Source organism: Danio aesculapii, unplaced genomic scaffold (assembly GCF_903798145.1).
Source record: "Danio aesculapii unplaced genomic scaffold, fDanAes4.1, whole genome shotgun sequence".
Classification (NCBI taxonomy): Eukaryota; Metazoa; Chordata; class Actinopteri; order Cypriniformes; family Danionidae; genus Danio; species Danio aesculapii.
Window position 1 is genome coordinate 27,452 of NW_026613718.1, and position 17,549 is coordinate 45,000.

At 38.5% G+C, this 17,549-nt stretch overlaps 1 protein-coding gene across 2 annotated transcripts in view; it reads left to right on the top strand.

Moving 5' to 3' along the window:
- zmp:0000001168 (signal-induced proliferation-associated protein 1) overlaps nucleotides 1-17,549 on the top strand; it is a 36,512-nt gene that overhangs the window by 13,396 nt on the left and 5,567 nt on the right. For both annotated transcript variants that reach the window (XM_056452627.1, XM_056452626.1), the window contains exons 7-12: nucleotides 1,188-1,345; nucleotides 4,149-4,755; nucleotides 7,690-7,964; nucleotides 8,656-9,036; nucleotides 11,889-12,018; nucleotides 16,489-16,612. In XM_056452627.1, the coding sequence (XP_056308602.1) occupies nucleotides 1,188-1,345; nucleotides 4,149-4,755; nucleotides 7,690-7,964; nucleotides 8,656-9,036; nucleotides 11,889-12,018; nucleotides 16,489-16,612 (1,675 nt within the window). The remainder of the gene's footprint in view (nucleotides 1-1,187; nucleotides 1,346-4,148; nucleotides 4,756-7,689; nucleotides 7,965-8,655; nucleotides 9,037-11,888; nucleotides 12,019-16,488; nucleotides 16,613-17,549) is intronic.

Consider the following 17,549-nt stretch of genomic DNA (forward strand, 5'->3'; position numbering starts at 1 on the left):
ATGTTCAATGAAGATATTATGTAAATGTGCTATTATAAATATATTAAAAAACTTATTTTTGTTTAGTTATATGCATTGCTAAAAACATAATTTGGACAGCTTTAAAATATTCTCAATATTTAACATTGTTTGTAACGCTTTAGTTGAATTAAACCTGTCATTAACCCTTTATAATCATATGAATGGTAAAGATTTTATGCATGCTTATAACAACCGTCATTAATCGCCATTTGCTCAGTTGTGTCATTTTAAATGCAAAGATGACATTGTTTTTTTTTGACAACTTGACATAAACAAATGCAACCTGTTTTTGTCTTTGTCATGACAACTTGACATTAACAAGACAATACAGCTTGTTATAAATCTGTCATAAACATGATTGTCATGACTATTCATACGTGGGAGGTGGTGTATGTGCAGTTTTCAACCCACGTTTTGTGCGTATGCCACATTTATATTTGAGATCCATTGTTTTATTTCATTATCAGTTGTTAAAATAGATATATTTTTAAGATTTAAACTTAACTAGTGGTTATATTCAATGAAATGTATTTTTCAGAAGGGTCCTGATTGCTTAAAGAAGACCTATTATGCCTCTTTTTACAAGATGTAAAATAAGTCTCTGATGTCCCTACAGTGTGTGTGCATGCGTGTGTGTGTGTGTGTGTGTGTGTGTGTGTGTGTGTGTGTGTGTGTGTGTGTGTGTGTGAAGTTCCAGTCAAAATACCACACAGATAATGTTTATAAACTCTCTGAAACTGACCCTGTCAGGCTTTGATCCTAATTGTGGCGTTATGGTGACTGTCGCTTTAAATGCAAATGAGATCATGCTCTTTTCAAAAGAGGGCGGAGCTACACTATGTGTCAGCATAGTGGCAGATTCAAAACGCCCTATGCTAATGAGGGAGAGATGGTCACTAGTGGGCGGGGCTTTCCCCCTCTGATGACACGTACAATGGGAGAATGTCAATCAAAGTGCTTCTGCAGACTGTATCAAGACTTGATTATAATAAATAACATTAATACATTTGTAGCATTAGTAGCTGGTTATATTCACAAACTCTTACCACACAACTGTGTTTACACCCCTTATAAAGGTGATTTTATGCATAATAGTTGCCCTATAAAATGTACTTTTTTTGAGTGGCCAGTCTCTGAGTTTCTCTGTGTTTTTTTTTCTCTTGCAGTTGCTGAGGAAGAGGCACATAGGGAACGATATCGTCACAATAGTCTTCCAGGAGCCTGGTGCTTTACCCTTCACCCCCAAAGCCATCCGTTCACACTTCCAGCACGTCTTCATCATCGTCCGTGTTCATGAGCCCTGCACAGAAAACACCTATTACAGGTGAGAAAGGAGATTCACAAAGCCAACATTTAAAGTAAAAATGATTAGTGATTATTTATATATATATATATATATATATATATTTAAACAAATTTCTAATAACTGATTTATTTTATCTTTACCATGATGACAGTATATAATATTTGACTACGTATTATCCAAGATACTAGTATTCAGCTTAAAGTGACATTTAAAGGCTTAACTAGGTTAATTAGGCAAGTCATTGTATAAAAAAAATTGTAATATTGACCTTAAGCAGTTTTTAATTTCAGTTTTGTTTTGTTTTTTATTCCAGCCAAACTAATCCATAAGATAAATATAATAGAAAATCCTTTGAAAAATGCCATTGCTCATTTGAATATCACTTTAATATCATTTCATTTTCTTTTTTCGGCTTAGTCCCTTTATTAATCCGGGGTCGCCACAACGGAATGAACCGCCAACTTATCCAGCATATGTTTTACGCAGTGGATACCCTTCCAGCTGCAACCCATCATTTTGAAAAATCCATATACACTCATTCACACACATACACAGCGGATGCCCTTCCAGCTGCAACCCATCATTGGGAAACATTCATACACACTCAGTCACACTCATACACTATGGACAATGTAGCCTTCCCAATTCACCTATAGCGCATGTGTTTGGACTGTGGGGGAAACCGGAGCACCCGGAGGAAACCCACGTGAACGCAGTGAGAACATGCAAACTCCACACAGAAACGCCAAGAAACCAAGCCGAGGCTTGAACCAGCGATCTTCTTGCTGTGAGGCGAGAGCACTACCTATTGCGCCACTGCGTCGTCCACTTTAATATCATATTTTTGAAAAAGAATCAATATTTCACAGAAGGGCTTATAATTTTGTCTTTAACTGTATCCACACTCACATAATCAGTTTTCTTTATTCATTTAATTATACAGTTTGCACCAATGGCAAAATAAAAAACTGACATTAATAAATAAATGATCACATATCTTTACAATGTGAATACTGCCAATCTTCTCCACATAATATTATTAATATTAGAATGTAATATTAAGAGTTGATCCTTTTATGCTATTGTAAATCATTTTTTTTTGTGGAGTTTGCATGTTCTCCCCATGTTGGTGTGGGTTTCCTTCAGGTGCTCTAGTTTCCCCCCACAGTCCAAACACATGCGCTATAGAGGAATTGGGTAAGCTAAATTGGCCGTAGTTTAGGAGTGTGTGACTGTGAGAGTGTACTGGGGGTTTCCCAGTACTAGGTTGCAGCTGGAAGGGCGTCCGCTGTGTAAAACATATGCTGAAATAGTTGGCGGTTCATTCTGCTGTGGTGACCCCTGATAAATAAGGGACTAAGCCGAAGGAAAATGAACGAATGAATGAATTTTTGAGTTTAATTTGAAGTAAATATTGTTGATGCCTGTAGCCAATCGGGAAAATAAATCCAACCCAGGCTCATTCTGAGAACGTAGTCCCGGGGACGTTTCTGGAGACCGCGAAATACGTCCCGGGAGGTACGTATTTGTGCAGTTTTTGTTTTCGCGAGTCCGCGAGAGGCCGCTGTGCGCGCTTTTTCCCGTGCCGTTCTCGTGTAAACCCGCCAGAGGCCGCTGTTGAACGACTTTCCGCCTGTCTGCCTGGATGACAGAATGATTGACCGTGCGACCGGCCAATCGGCTGACCCACCCTCCTCCGTCCCTAAACCCAACCAACGACGATTCACAAAAGCCGTCCAGAAAAAGAAAAGCCCTCGTCCGATTTTTACCACGTTTTCGGATTTTGACCACATTCTCAACCTGTGATGAACTTGTTCGCTTCATTTTTTGGATTTTGTTTTTGTTTTCTTACCTGATTTCTGGAACCGCTCTTCCCCGGACTCGAACCCTGTCGTCATCATCGTGGTCAGCCCCTCTCTGCGCCTCGAGTCCGCCAGAGTACACGAAGAGCTAACCTGACAAACTGGCTGCAGCGGGAAAGCCCTCCACACGGAGGCGAGCGGCCGGCCGGCAAGCGCCGAAGGGAACGGCGTCACACCGCCCCGCAGCGTTCGCTTAAAAAAATGAAATGCAGCCGTACGTACCCCCGGCTACGTATTTCGCGGTCTCCAGAAACGTCCCCGGGACTACGTTCTCAGAATGAGCCTGGGTTGCATAAATCTTAAGGGAGCTTATAAAATTGACCTTAAAAATTGTTTTAAAACCACTTTCATTTTGGCCAAACTAAAAGAAATAAGACTTACTCCAGAAGAAATTGAAATATAATGGAAAAAAACGGGGAAAAATTCCTCCATTAAACATCACTTGGGAAATATTTGAGAAAAAAACACTGCAAAAAAATCCTTTTCTTACTTAGTTTTTAGTCTAAATATCTTTTAAAAAATTAAATCAGGAGCATTTTCTAGACAAACAAAACATATTGTCTTGTTTTCAGTAGTAATATGTCAAAATGAGGTGAGTTTTCCCTTAAAACAAGCACAATAATCTGCCAATCGGGTGAGCAATGTAATCTAGCTTTTCCTTATGCTTTCATGACATTATTTACTTTACCTCATCAGCAGATTATTTAGCTTGTTTTAAGAAAAACAATCCCTTAGTGTGGTTTTAAAATCACCAAGTGTGGTTATGATGACCACCCGCCAAGCTAATCCAGAAATGAATACTGTTTAAAATGTCACTGAAATGCAGTATTTATACTATACATACTTAACTTCATAGTTAAAAAGAAAATGGCTGGCTACTGGGCTGTATAATATAGCGACTTGTTTCAAGAAAGCACTGAAGATCTCTTTATAATCTCTCTCTCTCCTTTTTTCCTCAGAGTTGCAGTAACCCGTTCGAAGGACATCCCTCTGTTTGGTCCTCTTTTCCCGAAAGGTGCTCGATTCCCGCGTTCGCCAGCCTTCCGCGACTTTCTACTAGCCAAAGCCATCAACGCAGAAAACGCGGCGGAGAAATCGGAAAAATTCCGCTCCATGGCCACACGCACAAGACAGGAATATTTAAAAGATCTCGCAGAAAACTACGTCACAACAACACCCATTGACTCCTCCACCAAATTCCCTCTGCTGTCGCTAGGCGGAAAACGCAAGGAGAAGCTGAAGGGAGCGAAAGGGGCGGAGCTTCACAGTGCTGGAGCGTTAGTTTGGGCTGTGACTGTGGTCCAGGGTGGAGAAAACAGTGTGTCAGTCAGTCTATCGTGTCTGCTGGGCGTTTCTGCAGAGCTGGTGGTGCTCATCGAGAGATCCACGCGCACCGTTGTGATTAACTGCAGCTGCCGTGATGTTATTGGCTGGAAGGCTGTGACTGAGACCGGAGCTCAGGCTGGACCGTCGCTGGATATCTTTTATGAAAGAGGCGAGGCGGTGACCGTAACCGTGACCGACAGCCAAGTAGAGGATATTAAGGAGATCGTCCAGAGGCTGGAGGTGAGTTCAGCCAGTTTATTAATCAGCTTTATGGTATATATCTGTGTTTCCCAACCCTGTTCCTGCTGACACGCCAACAGTTAGAGCTGTGCGATTTGGGGAAAATATCTAATTGCTATGTTTTTTTTTTTTGACAGATATTGCGATTTTGATTTGATTTGTGATTTAATTTTGTAGTCAAGCTTCAGCTCAATAATCTGTATCATAGCTTCTTGTGAGTGTGAAAAGATATTAACTTAAACATTTATTTAAATTAGTATTTAGATATACAGAAATTAAGCACAAATAAAATGACCTTACCTTTCTGTAATCAAGTTGAACTCAAATTAGGGAGATAGTGTAGCTTATTATACAAACAAAAAATAATAATCATTGAAATACAGAACACTCAGCAAACTAATATAGCTGATAAGAGCCTTTCTGTAGCTTATATTGTCTAAAACAATATAATTATCACAGATTAAACGTTAAACATTAAGCTGTGGTACTCCAAAATGGTTGAAATAGGTGCGAGACGGAAGTGTGTATATCCTATCTTGAATTTAGATGAGTTTTTTTTTAAATCCCTCTTTGGTCGCTGCATTAAAAGGCACCATGTCTTTAGCATGGTAGTGTGTTATAGCCAGGGCCAGACGCAATCTGCGGACGATTTTTGCTATTTCTGAGGAGAATTTGGATTAAAATCTGCGGATTTCTGCGGAATTAATTTGGGAGTATCATAACTAAAACCTTAATATGTTGAATAAAAAATAACATCTTTTAAACTTTTATTTAATGTTTAAAATGCAAATCCAGTTAGATTCAATTTATTTGGTAAACAAAGCAAGTCTCTCATATAATATCTCTACTAAAAGACAGAAAATATTACTGTACAAACTGCATTGAGCGTAAATCAGATGAACATTTTCATATTAGTCAATAATATTATTGTAATTAATTTAAAAACTGAATAAATATAGATTTACACACATTTACTGGAGTAAATAAACAGAATTAATGATGGGCTAAACATCTGCGGAATTCTGCACGCGCAGATTTCGTGTGGACCTAGTTATGGCATTAGTTATCTCCTGAGTTCTTTATAAAACTGGAAGGTAAAGTCCACACTAGGGGCTAGCTAGTTTGTAACTAAATTTGTTAACATGTTCTTAAAGCAAACCGTAGATAGTAGGTTGTAAGCCCTCCGTGAAGTCATGCGGATAGTCGCATTGAATGGCGTAATATCCAATAAGAAGCATTTAAATCGTTAAACTGCTTTAAAATTCTGCAACTAATGCATCTATACATAACTGTCCTATGAAAATGAAATGACAAATGATATTTTTATTGTACATTACAGTCTGTCACTACAGATGATGCACATACCTGCATCACAAGCCGTGAATGCACGCGAAATACACATGAAGTTTCTAAACATTAAACTTTAATTTTGTATGACTTTGAAATCAAAATATTCCCTTATTACTGATGTCCTGTTTTTCTTTGATATTAATTCGTCTATTAATGCTTTTAAAGCGGCAGACGCCATCATCTCACTCGTCCGTGCTTTCCTGTTTGTGTGTTGTTGTTGTTTTTTTTTTGTGGGCGTTCCGCATAATTGGGTTGCGCAATTCTGATTGGGCAGAACACAAGAGTGCTCACTCGATTGGCTAGTAAGACTGTCACACACAAACTCCATGCACGCATTTGCTTTGGGAGAGGGAAATTAAATAATACATGTTTTATATCGCAGCCTCTTGCGATTAGCTAATCGCAACGATTCAAATAGCGATTTCGATTAATCGCACAGCCCTACCAACAGTAAACATTTTCAACCTCTCCCTAATCAAACACACCTGAATCAACTCATCAGAACATTAGAAGAGACTCCAAAACCTGAAGTTAATGGTTCAGATAAGGGAGACATCCAAAATATGTACTGTTGGTGTGCCTCTAGGAACAGGGTTGGGAAGCACTGGTGTATAGTGCTATGGAAAATTGGAAATAATTGTTAAATGCATTCTGCATGATGTCAACAGACCACACTGTGAGTTTTTTAATGTGACCTTTATTTAGATTGCATCACTTTAAAGTTATCATGGTCTAATTTTTTATGTCAGACAGGGATAGGTATCGTTTTAACGGTATTACTACTTTTATCGATATCGATAGCACTTATTGGTTCGAAACTTCAGCGGTACTCTTATCGGCAGTGTGCGAATTATACATAGGCGATCAGGGGGGGTCGACTTTTTTTTTTTTCCAGTGAATCAAATTTATCTGTTTATTGAAATTACATCAAATTTATTAAGACGTATTTAAGTTTTCAGAGTTTTGAAGAATATTTATTCAAATGAAAAATTGAATAAATTGACTTATGATAAGTTGAATGAATTGAATTCATTCATTCAATGAATGAATGGATGAAAATTTTGGGTATCACTTTAGTTTATGGAACAATTCCCAATGTTAACCATAACTATGACCGACAGCCAAGTGGAGGATATTAAGGAGATCATCGTTTAAAGGCTAGAGGTGGCTTTGATTACTCAATTTGAAAAACTAAATTTAGATAAAACTGAGGTTTACACAAAAACCTAGAACACTCTCTAACACTTGATGGATTTTCAGTTCAGTCCTTGTCTTCAGTCAAAAATTTGGGGGTGATATTTAATAGTAACCTGTGGTTTGAAGGCCAGATTTCAAACATGAGAAGGCCAGATTTTATTATTTTAAATAAGGAGTAACACTTTAGTTTAGGTCACAATTCATGCTATTAACTTCCAGCTTATTACCTGCCTATTATTAAAACACTAACTGTTCATTAGTAGTTATAAAGTATGATCTTATTATCCTACCCAACTTCCACCTTACCAACCTTCTTTGTTTTCCCCCAGTAATATTTACCCTGCTAATGCTGCATGACTCCTCACTCCTTTATGTGTTTGTGTGTAGTTGGTGACGCGTGGCTGTGAGGCCCGTGAAGTGACTCCGCTGCGGGACGGCGTGGGTCAGCCGGGGTTTCTGATGAGTGAGGAGGGCTTCGTGACGGAGCTGCAGCGGTTTGGGTACGCGGAAAGCGGCGGGCTGCAGATGGGGGCGCGGGTGGTCCGTCTCTGCGGCCGAGTCCTGCTGCACCTCAGCCTGGAGGAGAGGAGTCGACTGCTCCGCACCGCGCAGAAGATCCACATCACTGTCATCCCGCCAGACGAGAACGGGAAACCACGCAGGTAATTGATCGTTTTCAGTCACGTGACCTGTGTGGGCTTAAAAACAATGGGCCGTGATGCCAGCTACACTGTGATGTCCATCCAAATGTAGACTTTTGCTCTGGTCAACTCTGGTTATATAAAGCCAAAACAATCTGTAAAGCACTGAGAGAGAAAGCATGTGACGTACTGCTCCAAGTGATGTCTCTTCTAGTAGCAGGAAACTCTGGACGCCATTGAGGCGTGTCATTATTCTGCTCTCATTCATTTGTATATAATGTTTAGGATACAGATGGCATGGTGGCTTAGTGGTTAGCACTGTCACCTCACAGCAAGAAGGTTGCTGGTTTGAGTTTGCATCTTCTCTCCGTGTTGGTGTGGGTTTCCGGTTTCCCCCACAGTCCAAACACATTCACTATAAGTGAACTGATGAACTAATTTGGCCATACTGTAAGTGTGTGTGTGTGAGAGAATGAGTGTGTATGGGTGTTTCCCAGTACTGGGTTGCAGCTTGAAGGGCCTCCGCTGTGTAAAACATATGCTGGAATTGTTGGCGGTTCATGGTTCAAGTACCACTGTCACCTCACAGCAAGAAGGTCGCTGGTTCGAGCCTTGGCTGGGTCAGTTCTGTGTGGAGTTTGCATGTTCTCCCTGTGTTCGCGTGGGTTTCCCACATGACAAGACTTGAAATCTCCTATTTTTTTTTTTCCAGGAGTTTCTCAGAGCTCTATCAGAAAGCCATCCAGGACGCGGAGAGCAAATCTGGAGAGGGATGTTCGGGTGAAGCCTGGGTTCTGGATGAAGAAGATGAAGATGATGATGAAGAAGAAGCAGAGGAAGAAGAGGAGGAGAAAGATGAAGATAACAAGCTTGCAGACAGTGAAACTCCGATGGAGGAACCGGCTGGAGATCAGATGGGGTTTGTGGAGCCCATGGACACAGACTCGCTGCTGTCTCCGCCCAGTTTACCCCTCCTGCGGGCCACGTCTCTGCAGGACAGCATGAAGAGTCAGAGCCCAGAAATCAGCGCCGTCTCCATCACACGCAGCTACTCTCTAGAAGGACACCCGCCCTGCCAGGACATCCTCGAAGGGTACACCAATTTCTGTTTGCATGCATCCAGCTTCACAATTACACTTCATGCTGCAGTTATTATAACTACACTCAAACTAATGATGTTTGCTGTTTGCTCAAACTACTTATTTAATATGAGCTGAAACGACACAATTCCAACACAAAAAAACTAAAGAGTTAATTATTTAATACTTAATTAAATTTGTAAAATCTAATAAGCTAACTTAAGTCCATCATGTTGTTAAATAAGCAAAAGTTAAGTGTTTTTTTTACTACTATAAGTGGATTAAATATTATACAATAACGTTGTCCCAAAAATAAACCTCAAGAATTGTGTTGATTCAGCTCATTTAAATAAACAGCAAAAGTCACTGTTTGAGTGTACTTGAATTTCAGACATGTAGGGCTCTATTTTAACGATCTAGGCGCAGTCTAAAGCTCATGTCGCAAAAGCATTAAGGCTGTGTCTGAATCCACTTTTGCTATTTCAGAGACGGAAAAATACGCTCTGCACCGTGGCGCATGGTCTAACAGGGTTGTGCTTAAAACACACTAGGGTTTGTATCACTAGGGTATGTTTTAATCATAATGTGTATTAAACCAATCAGAGTCTCATCTCTCATTCCCTTTAAGAGTCCGTTACGTCGCTCCATGGCGCATTTGCGATTCACATGGCGGACTCTGTAAGTAGATAAACTGAACGCTTCACTAGCGAGAAAACAGTTAAACAAAGGATAAAGAACGAGCCTCCTCCATTCGGCCTCTTTACTTTCTCTTTACTTTTACTCTTTACTCCTTTACTTTGGTGGAGTAAGGAAACGGTGGAAACTCACTCCACTGAACACATCCATTAGCCTACATATGTAATTTCCTTTGTTAAGCGCAAAGATTTGTGTCAAAACTATTTCTAAATTCATTTCTAATCTCCAGCAAAGGAATAAATGAACAATAATAATGAAGTGTGTTCAAAAAACTGAGTTATATCCAAACACACGTCCTGTTCTAATGCCCCATATGGTGATGCAGACGTCTCCGAAACCCCCCAGGTGGACAAATCTAAACTTGTTTTTATTCAAGCAAATATAAATATGCAGATAATAAATAATACTGCTGATAATAATAACATTATACTGATGCAGATGATCATGAATAAACTGAAAAAGCCCCCTGAGGTGAAGTGGAGGCAGTGATTTTATATTTATGTAGAAAATAATAATGTTTGTATCATTTTAATCTTTTAATTGTTTTCATCTGTAAAGATATTTGTGTGTTGCTGATCATCCTGTGTGTATTTAGCAATGTGTAAGCGTTAGGACCTGCGTAGGCACATAACTAACACACTCTGCGCTGGACTTTAGAGCAGCTTTTAGTTGGTCAATGGTGCGGTCTATTTCAGTTCCTCAATATAGCAACGCACCAACAATGCGCCTTAACACACCTCCTTTATAGATCAGCACACACATGAGTCCACAAAGTGGTGCAAATGAATTTGCTATTTAAACAACCTGGTGCAAAACGTGAAAATTAGGGTCGCGCTGGTCTGAAAATAGCAACAAATCACGCCAAACACGTCTTCGCCTTATTGCGCCGGGTGTATGATAGGACCCAAAGATTCAAGGCCTGGAAAGTGCTTAAATTAAATTTGAAACTAGTTTTTGGTGTTATTTCAACAATTGTCACGCTGCTGTCAAAAACACAATGAAATCTTAAATTAATAAAAAATCTTAAATTAAAATCTTGTACAAGAATTTTGACAAATAATGGACATTTTATACATATTTTAAAAGCTGCATTTGAACATTACCAGTTTTTTCATTAAAGCCTGGTTTTTGCTGTATATTTAAATGATATTTTCTTGTTTTATTACAATTAACAAAGATACTTTTTAGTTGTTACCTTTTTAAAAACACTGATGATTACAGAGAGATTTGAGGATCTATGAAGAAAAGTGCCACCTTGACAATCAAAGATCTCACAGACATTTAAACATTCGTTCTTAAGCAAACTGTGGATCCATTCATTCATTTTATTTTCGGCTTAGTCCATGTATTAATCTGTGGTCGCCACAGCGGAATGAACCGCCAACTTATCCAGCACATATTTTATCATTCACACTCATACACTAGGGACAATTTAGCCTACCCACCGGAGCACCCGGAGGAAACCCATGTGAACAAGGGGAGAACATGCAAAATGCCAACTGGCCCAACTGAGACTTGAACCAGCGACCTTCTTGCTGTGAGGCGACAGTGCTAACCACTGAGCCAACATTGAGACATTTCTCAAATGATCTGCTTTTCTGTTTCACAGAATAAAGAAAGTCGTGCATGCTTATCGCTTATGGACATCATACTGCAGTTGAATTGTCCTTTTTGGGTGAACTCTCACTTTAGGTCTCCGTTCTAATCCTTTAAAAAAGCATCGCTGGCAAATTACACAACCCCAGTATGAGTTAATCTGCATTATGCAACTTCTTTGTATGAGCAAGAATATGCATGAGCACTTTAACTGGATAGCCGCACTCGTGTTTATAAGCACAGACAGCACACACACATGTGGGTAGTGAGTAGTGCTGAACAAGTCCACTCTCTTCACACGTCAGCAGCTCAGAGTCTATTTAAATGCTTTACTTATACTGAGTGCTGAATATTTGTTTGTGTGTGTGTGTGTGTTTCTGTGTGTTTGTGTATGTTCATGTGTGCGTGCATGTGTGTGCGTGTGTGTACCTGTGTTTGTCTCTGTGTGTGTGTGCATGTGTGTTTGTGCATGTGTGTGCACGTGTGTTTGTCTTTGTGTGTGTGTGCATCTGTGTGCGTGGTTGTAACTGTGTTTGTGCCTGTGTGTGTGTGTGTGTGTGTGTGTGTTTTTCAGGCATGTGTATGATAACGTGAGTCTGAAAGGCAACAGCCACATCTATGAAAACCCCGGAGAGCTTCGGGACGTGACGCCGGACCTCATTCTGGCCGTCAAACCTAAAGTGCCTCTGGAGCACGAGGAACAGGTACACAGAATCACCCTGAATTGCTTTGATGTTTTAAATCTGCAGTTTAAAGTGCGTTATATATGACTGTATGATGAATAAACCTAGTGGTTGAGCGAGGTATTGCAGTCCGAATTCTAAACATTAAGAGTGTTTTTTTTACCCAGTCCCTCCTCTAATGCCATCACACAAATGCAGGTTGCCAGATTGACAAGACAAACAGGAGCGAGCGTGCCTAAAGATCGACTCTTACACTCTAATCTGATCAGCTAATATTTACGTCTAATATTTATATTATTTGATAATTGAGAAACATTTTCATCTGCGTCCACATACATCGATGCAGCCTTCATGACTGAAATGAAATACGCTGTTTTCCACCTGAAGGCATCCCGGAGTGCTGAAATATGATTGGCTACACTGGCAGTAGCGTTGTCAGGATACTGGAATTCGATACCAATCGATACTGATATATTAAAAACATCCATTTCCCCCTAACATCTGAGCGCTGTTGAGCGCATTCTTAAACAGCGCTGATTTGCCATTGTGTTCACATTCTCAACAGAAATGACTGTGATTGGCCGTGAAGGTCATCAGTTCACCGAACTCACCGTTGTTTATTGAGTGTAAACACAGATACAGGGACACTGGAGCGTTTTAAAGCCGCGATTCATCAGCGAATCGCTCGTATGTCAGTTTATAGACAAACCAGCTGATCGACGTGACTTTGAAACACTCCTGTCCCTGTATCTGTGGTTTCACTCAGTAATCAGCGTTGAGTTCAGTGAACTGATGACCTTCACGGCTAATCACAGCCATTTCTGCAAACACAATGGCAATTCAGCGCTGTTTAAGAACGAGCTCAGAAGCGCTTAAATGTTAGTGTTGTAATTCAAATGTTTGAATTGCTTTGATGTTTTAAATCTGCAGTTTAAAGTGCGTTATATATGATTGATGTATGAACCTAGTGGTTAACCGAGGTATTGCAGTCCAAATTCTAAACATTAAGAGTGTTTTTTTACCCAGCCCCTCCTCTAATGTCATCACACAAATGCAGGTTGCCAGATTGACAAGACAAACAGGAGCGAGCATGCCTAAAGATCGACTCTTACACTCTAAGAGGCCTTGAAGGTCATCAGTTCACCAAACTGACCGCTGTTTACTAAGTGTAACCACAGATACAGGAACACTGGAGCGTTTTAAAGCCATGATTCATCAGCGGATCACTCGAAGTGACTTTGAAATGCTCCAGTGTCCCTGTATCTGTGGTTTCACTCAGTAAACAGCTGTGATTTCGGTGAACTGATGACCTTCACGGCCGTTCACAGTCATTTCTGTGGAATTCTGGGAAATTACCGGGAAATTGACGTTTTTAAAACTTCAGTATCGATTGGTACCAAATTCCAGTATTGTGACAACCCTAACTGGCAGTGTGCGGAGTTACAGAGATCAAAACAAAGACAGACATTCTGACAGGGAACGCACAAAGCAGAATAGCTGACTTTAGCATTGCTTTTCAGTATGCTTATTTAGCATGATTGTTAAATATCTGCAAACATACAGTATTATGGTATTTTCAAGATTTAGAAGAGTCAAAAAAATTACAAACAAACTCATTTAACACACTTTTTAATGATCTAAGCTGGTCTAAAGCACATGGCGAAGGTGTACTCAATCATGCCTGAATCCACTTTTGCTATTTTAAGGTTGGTAAAAACTGTGTGTGTGCCGAGCGCATGGTCTAAATGAGTTATCCTTATCCTCTTAATGAGTAAAGGGTGTGTTTTAGGTGTGACATTTATTAAACTATTTATAATCTCATCTCCCATTCCCTTTAAAAGTGAGTTGCCATCAGACTATGGCGTAAACGCTATTTACAAAAACTTAACTAGTGAGGAAATGGATTTGCTCATGCATGAGTTTGAAGCAGGTTGTGCTGCTGTGCATCCCTGTGTGTGTAATAAGTGGGGGAAACCGGAGCACCCAGAGGAAACCCACGCCAACATGGGGAGAACATGCAAACTCCACACAGAAATGCCAACTGACCCAGATGGGACTCGAACCAGCGACCTTCTTGCTGTGAGGCGACAGTGCTAACCACTAAGCCACCATGTCGCCCCTTTATGGCACCTTTAAACTTTAAAACTCGCTGTTCTCATCTGGGCATTAAAGACGAAAGAATAATATGACAAGAGGAACTGCAGGAAGCAGAGGGAGTGGATGAGAGTGTGATCTGATGAGAGGAAGAAGGGAAAGGATGAAGTGGGAGGAAAAATGAACAACAGGAAGGACAGAGAAAGAGTGGGAGAGGCATCTGACAGGTTAAAACCTTTCAGAAAACTGCAAAAACACACACAGAGAGAGAAGTGATCATCAGATGACCTGTGTAGGAGGAGAAATCCTGAACACACACTTCACCTGAACACACACTTCACCTGTTTGAGGCTGACTCTTATTATTCAGCTACTGCAGGTATATCCAGATTTTCATTCTATGGCAGCTGGAATGAAAAAGCTTTTTGAGCAAGGATGCAGAGCGATGTTTATTAGCTACTTTTCTATTAAGACTGGCCGTCAGTATTGTATCTGGAACCTATTGGCCTAATTAGGTACCCTGTGGCTCGCCTGGTTCTCAATTGTTCTCAAATACATTATGAACACAGTAAGTACATTGTATTGATTTTTTGATGCAAGTACTTAGTAATTAAGGACACGTAATATAAAGTGGGACCAAAAATACATATAAATACATTTAGTTTCCCAGTGATGGGTTGCAGCTGGAAGGGCATCCGCTGCGTAAAACATATGCTGGAGAAGTTGGCGGTTCATTCCGCTGTGGTGACCCCAGATTAATAAAGGGACTAACCCGAAAAGAAAATAAATGAATGAATGAAAACATTTAGATCATTTACTTTAATTATTACTATTAAATTGTGAAGGAACTTTCAACAAGCAAAACAAAACATGTTTCTGAAGACGATCACCTACTGCACCTTTAACACTTCAGTTCATACATTAACACTATTTTTTGGTTTGCATAAAATAAATTCATTTGGTTTTTTCTTTCTGTCTTTCTTGTTTCTTTCTTTGCTTATTTCTGTTGTTTTTCCATTCTTTGTTTCTTTTCTGTCATGTAAGAATCTGGGATCCACATGCAGTTTATTAAGAACAGTAGTTCAACGGTCAAACAGGTGGCAAACAGGAGCATAAAGGATATCCAAAATCGTAGTCAAAAACAGGCGAAAGGTCAGTACAGGCGGCAAAGAATCAATACAAATGGGAAAGCAAGGCAAGGGTCAAAACACGGCAAGACAAGGCAAGGAAAACACTTGCGTGATGCTCTGAAAGAGAAGCAAGAGTCAGGAACGTGAGTGTCAATGTGAGCAGTTTATATTGTCTCTGTTATTAGTCCTTGAGCAGCTCCCAGCTATGTGTGTGTGTAACTAAAGGAGAACCGGAACAGGTGTGTGTGTGTGGTGCATGACAGGTTTTGTAGTTCCTATGGTGACAGGATTGTAGTCTGCATGATAGTGAATGTTCTCCAGCGATCTATAAGGGTTAGATCTGGCTGGTGATCGTGACTCTTTCCTTCTTTCTTTCTTTCTTTCTTCTTTCTTTCTTTCTTTCTTTCTTTCTTCTTTCTTTCTTTCTTTTCTTTCTTTCTTTCTTTCTTTCTTTCTTTCTTTCTTTTCTTTTCTTTCTTTCTTTCTTTCTTTTTTCTTTCTTTCTTTTCTTTCTTTCTTTCTTTCTTTCTTTCTTTCTTTCTTTCTTTCTTTCTTTCTTTCTTTCTTTCTTTCTTTTTCTTCTTTCGTTTTTCTTTCTTCTTTCTTTCTTTCTTTCTTTCTTTCTTTCTTTCTTTTCTTTTTTCTTTCTTTTCTTTCTTTTCTTTCTTTCTTTCTTTCTTTTTTCTTTCTTTCGTTTTTCTTTCTTCTTTCTTCTTTCTTTCTTTTTTCTTTCTTTCTTTCTTTCTTTCTTTCTTTTTTCTTTCTTCTTTCTTTTCTTTCTTTCTTTCTTTTTTCTTTTCTTTTCTTTTCTTTTCTTTCTTTCTTTCTTTTTTTCTTTCTTTCGTTTTTCTTCTTCTTTCTTTCTTTCTTTCTTTCTTTTTTCTTTCTTTCTTTCTTTCTTTCTTTCTTTCTTTCTTTCTTTCTTTCTTTCTTTTTTTTTTCTTTTCTTTTCTTTTCTTTCTTTCTTTCTTTCTTTTTTCTTCTTTGGTTTTTCTTTCTTTCTTTCTTTCTTTCTTTTTTCTTTCTTTCTTTCTTTCTTTCTTTCTTTCTTTCTTGTTCTATGTGCATCAAATAAATTAAACTTTAATTAGTAACTTTTAATGTACTATATTAAATTATGCAACAATTCTAAATGCAAAAATTACAATATATCATGTGAGGTATCATTTTTATTTGACACATGATCCATGACTTTTATGTGAGGTTTTGCTAATATTTCTGTGTGTGTGTGTGTGTGTGTGTGTGTGTGTGTGTGTGTGTGTGTGTAGTCTGTGTGTGACGCAGGCTCAGACGCGTGTCCGTCCAGCAGTGAAGTGACCATGAGATCCTCCTGTATGGAAACAGCAGAGAGAAACTCCAGAGCTCTGAGTCTCCACAACTCCATCACCAAGAGTAAGTCTCAACAACACACACTCAATCCTATATTTTACATCAGCCGTGTAGTGTTCATCTCCTACAGTAAGTTCAGCGGGATGTTAAATAAGCCTACAGTTAAAGTCAAATTTATCAGCCCTCCTGAGAAATGCTCATTATTTTTCCAATATTTCCAATAAAATATGCATAATATTGATACATATAGATATACACACTGATACAATTCACCAAACAAGAAATTATCAGGAAAACATAATTATACACTAAATAAGCATATAAATAAAAGATAAAATACCACAGATATACACAAAGATATACAAACAAAAGATAACAAAATATAAGAATAATAAAAAACAAACAAACGAATAAATAAATTAATTAAATCAATTAATTAATTAAATCAATAAATTTTTCAATTAATTAATTAATTCATTCATTCATTCATTCATTAAATAAATAAATAAATAAATAAATAATTGTCTTTTTTCCTTTCTTTTCTTTGTATTATTTATTTATCTAATCAATTAATTAAATAAATAAATAATTAAATAAATAATTAAATAAATAAATAAATAAATAAATAAATAAATAAATAAATAAATAAATAAATAAATAAATAAATAAATAAATAAATAAATAGATAGAAAGGAAAAAAAGGCATTTAAGATATAGGTGTCTCCTTAAAAGAATTTTGAATTCAATTCCCCTTTATTTGTATAGCACTTTTACAATGTAGATTGTGTCAAAGCAGCTTCCCATGAAAGATCATAGTGAATAGGAACAGTGTAGTTCAGTTTGTAGTGATTAAGTTCAGTTCAGTTGAGCTCAGTTCAGTGTGGTTTAATAATCACTACTGAGAGTCCAAACACTGAAGAGCAAATCTGTTGAGAGGAGTTCAGAGAACACAGACCTGTGAATTTTGGTTCCGACCACAGTTGTTCCCAAGGGTTTGATT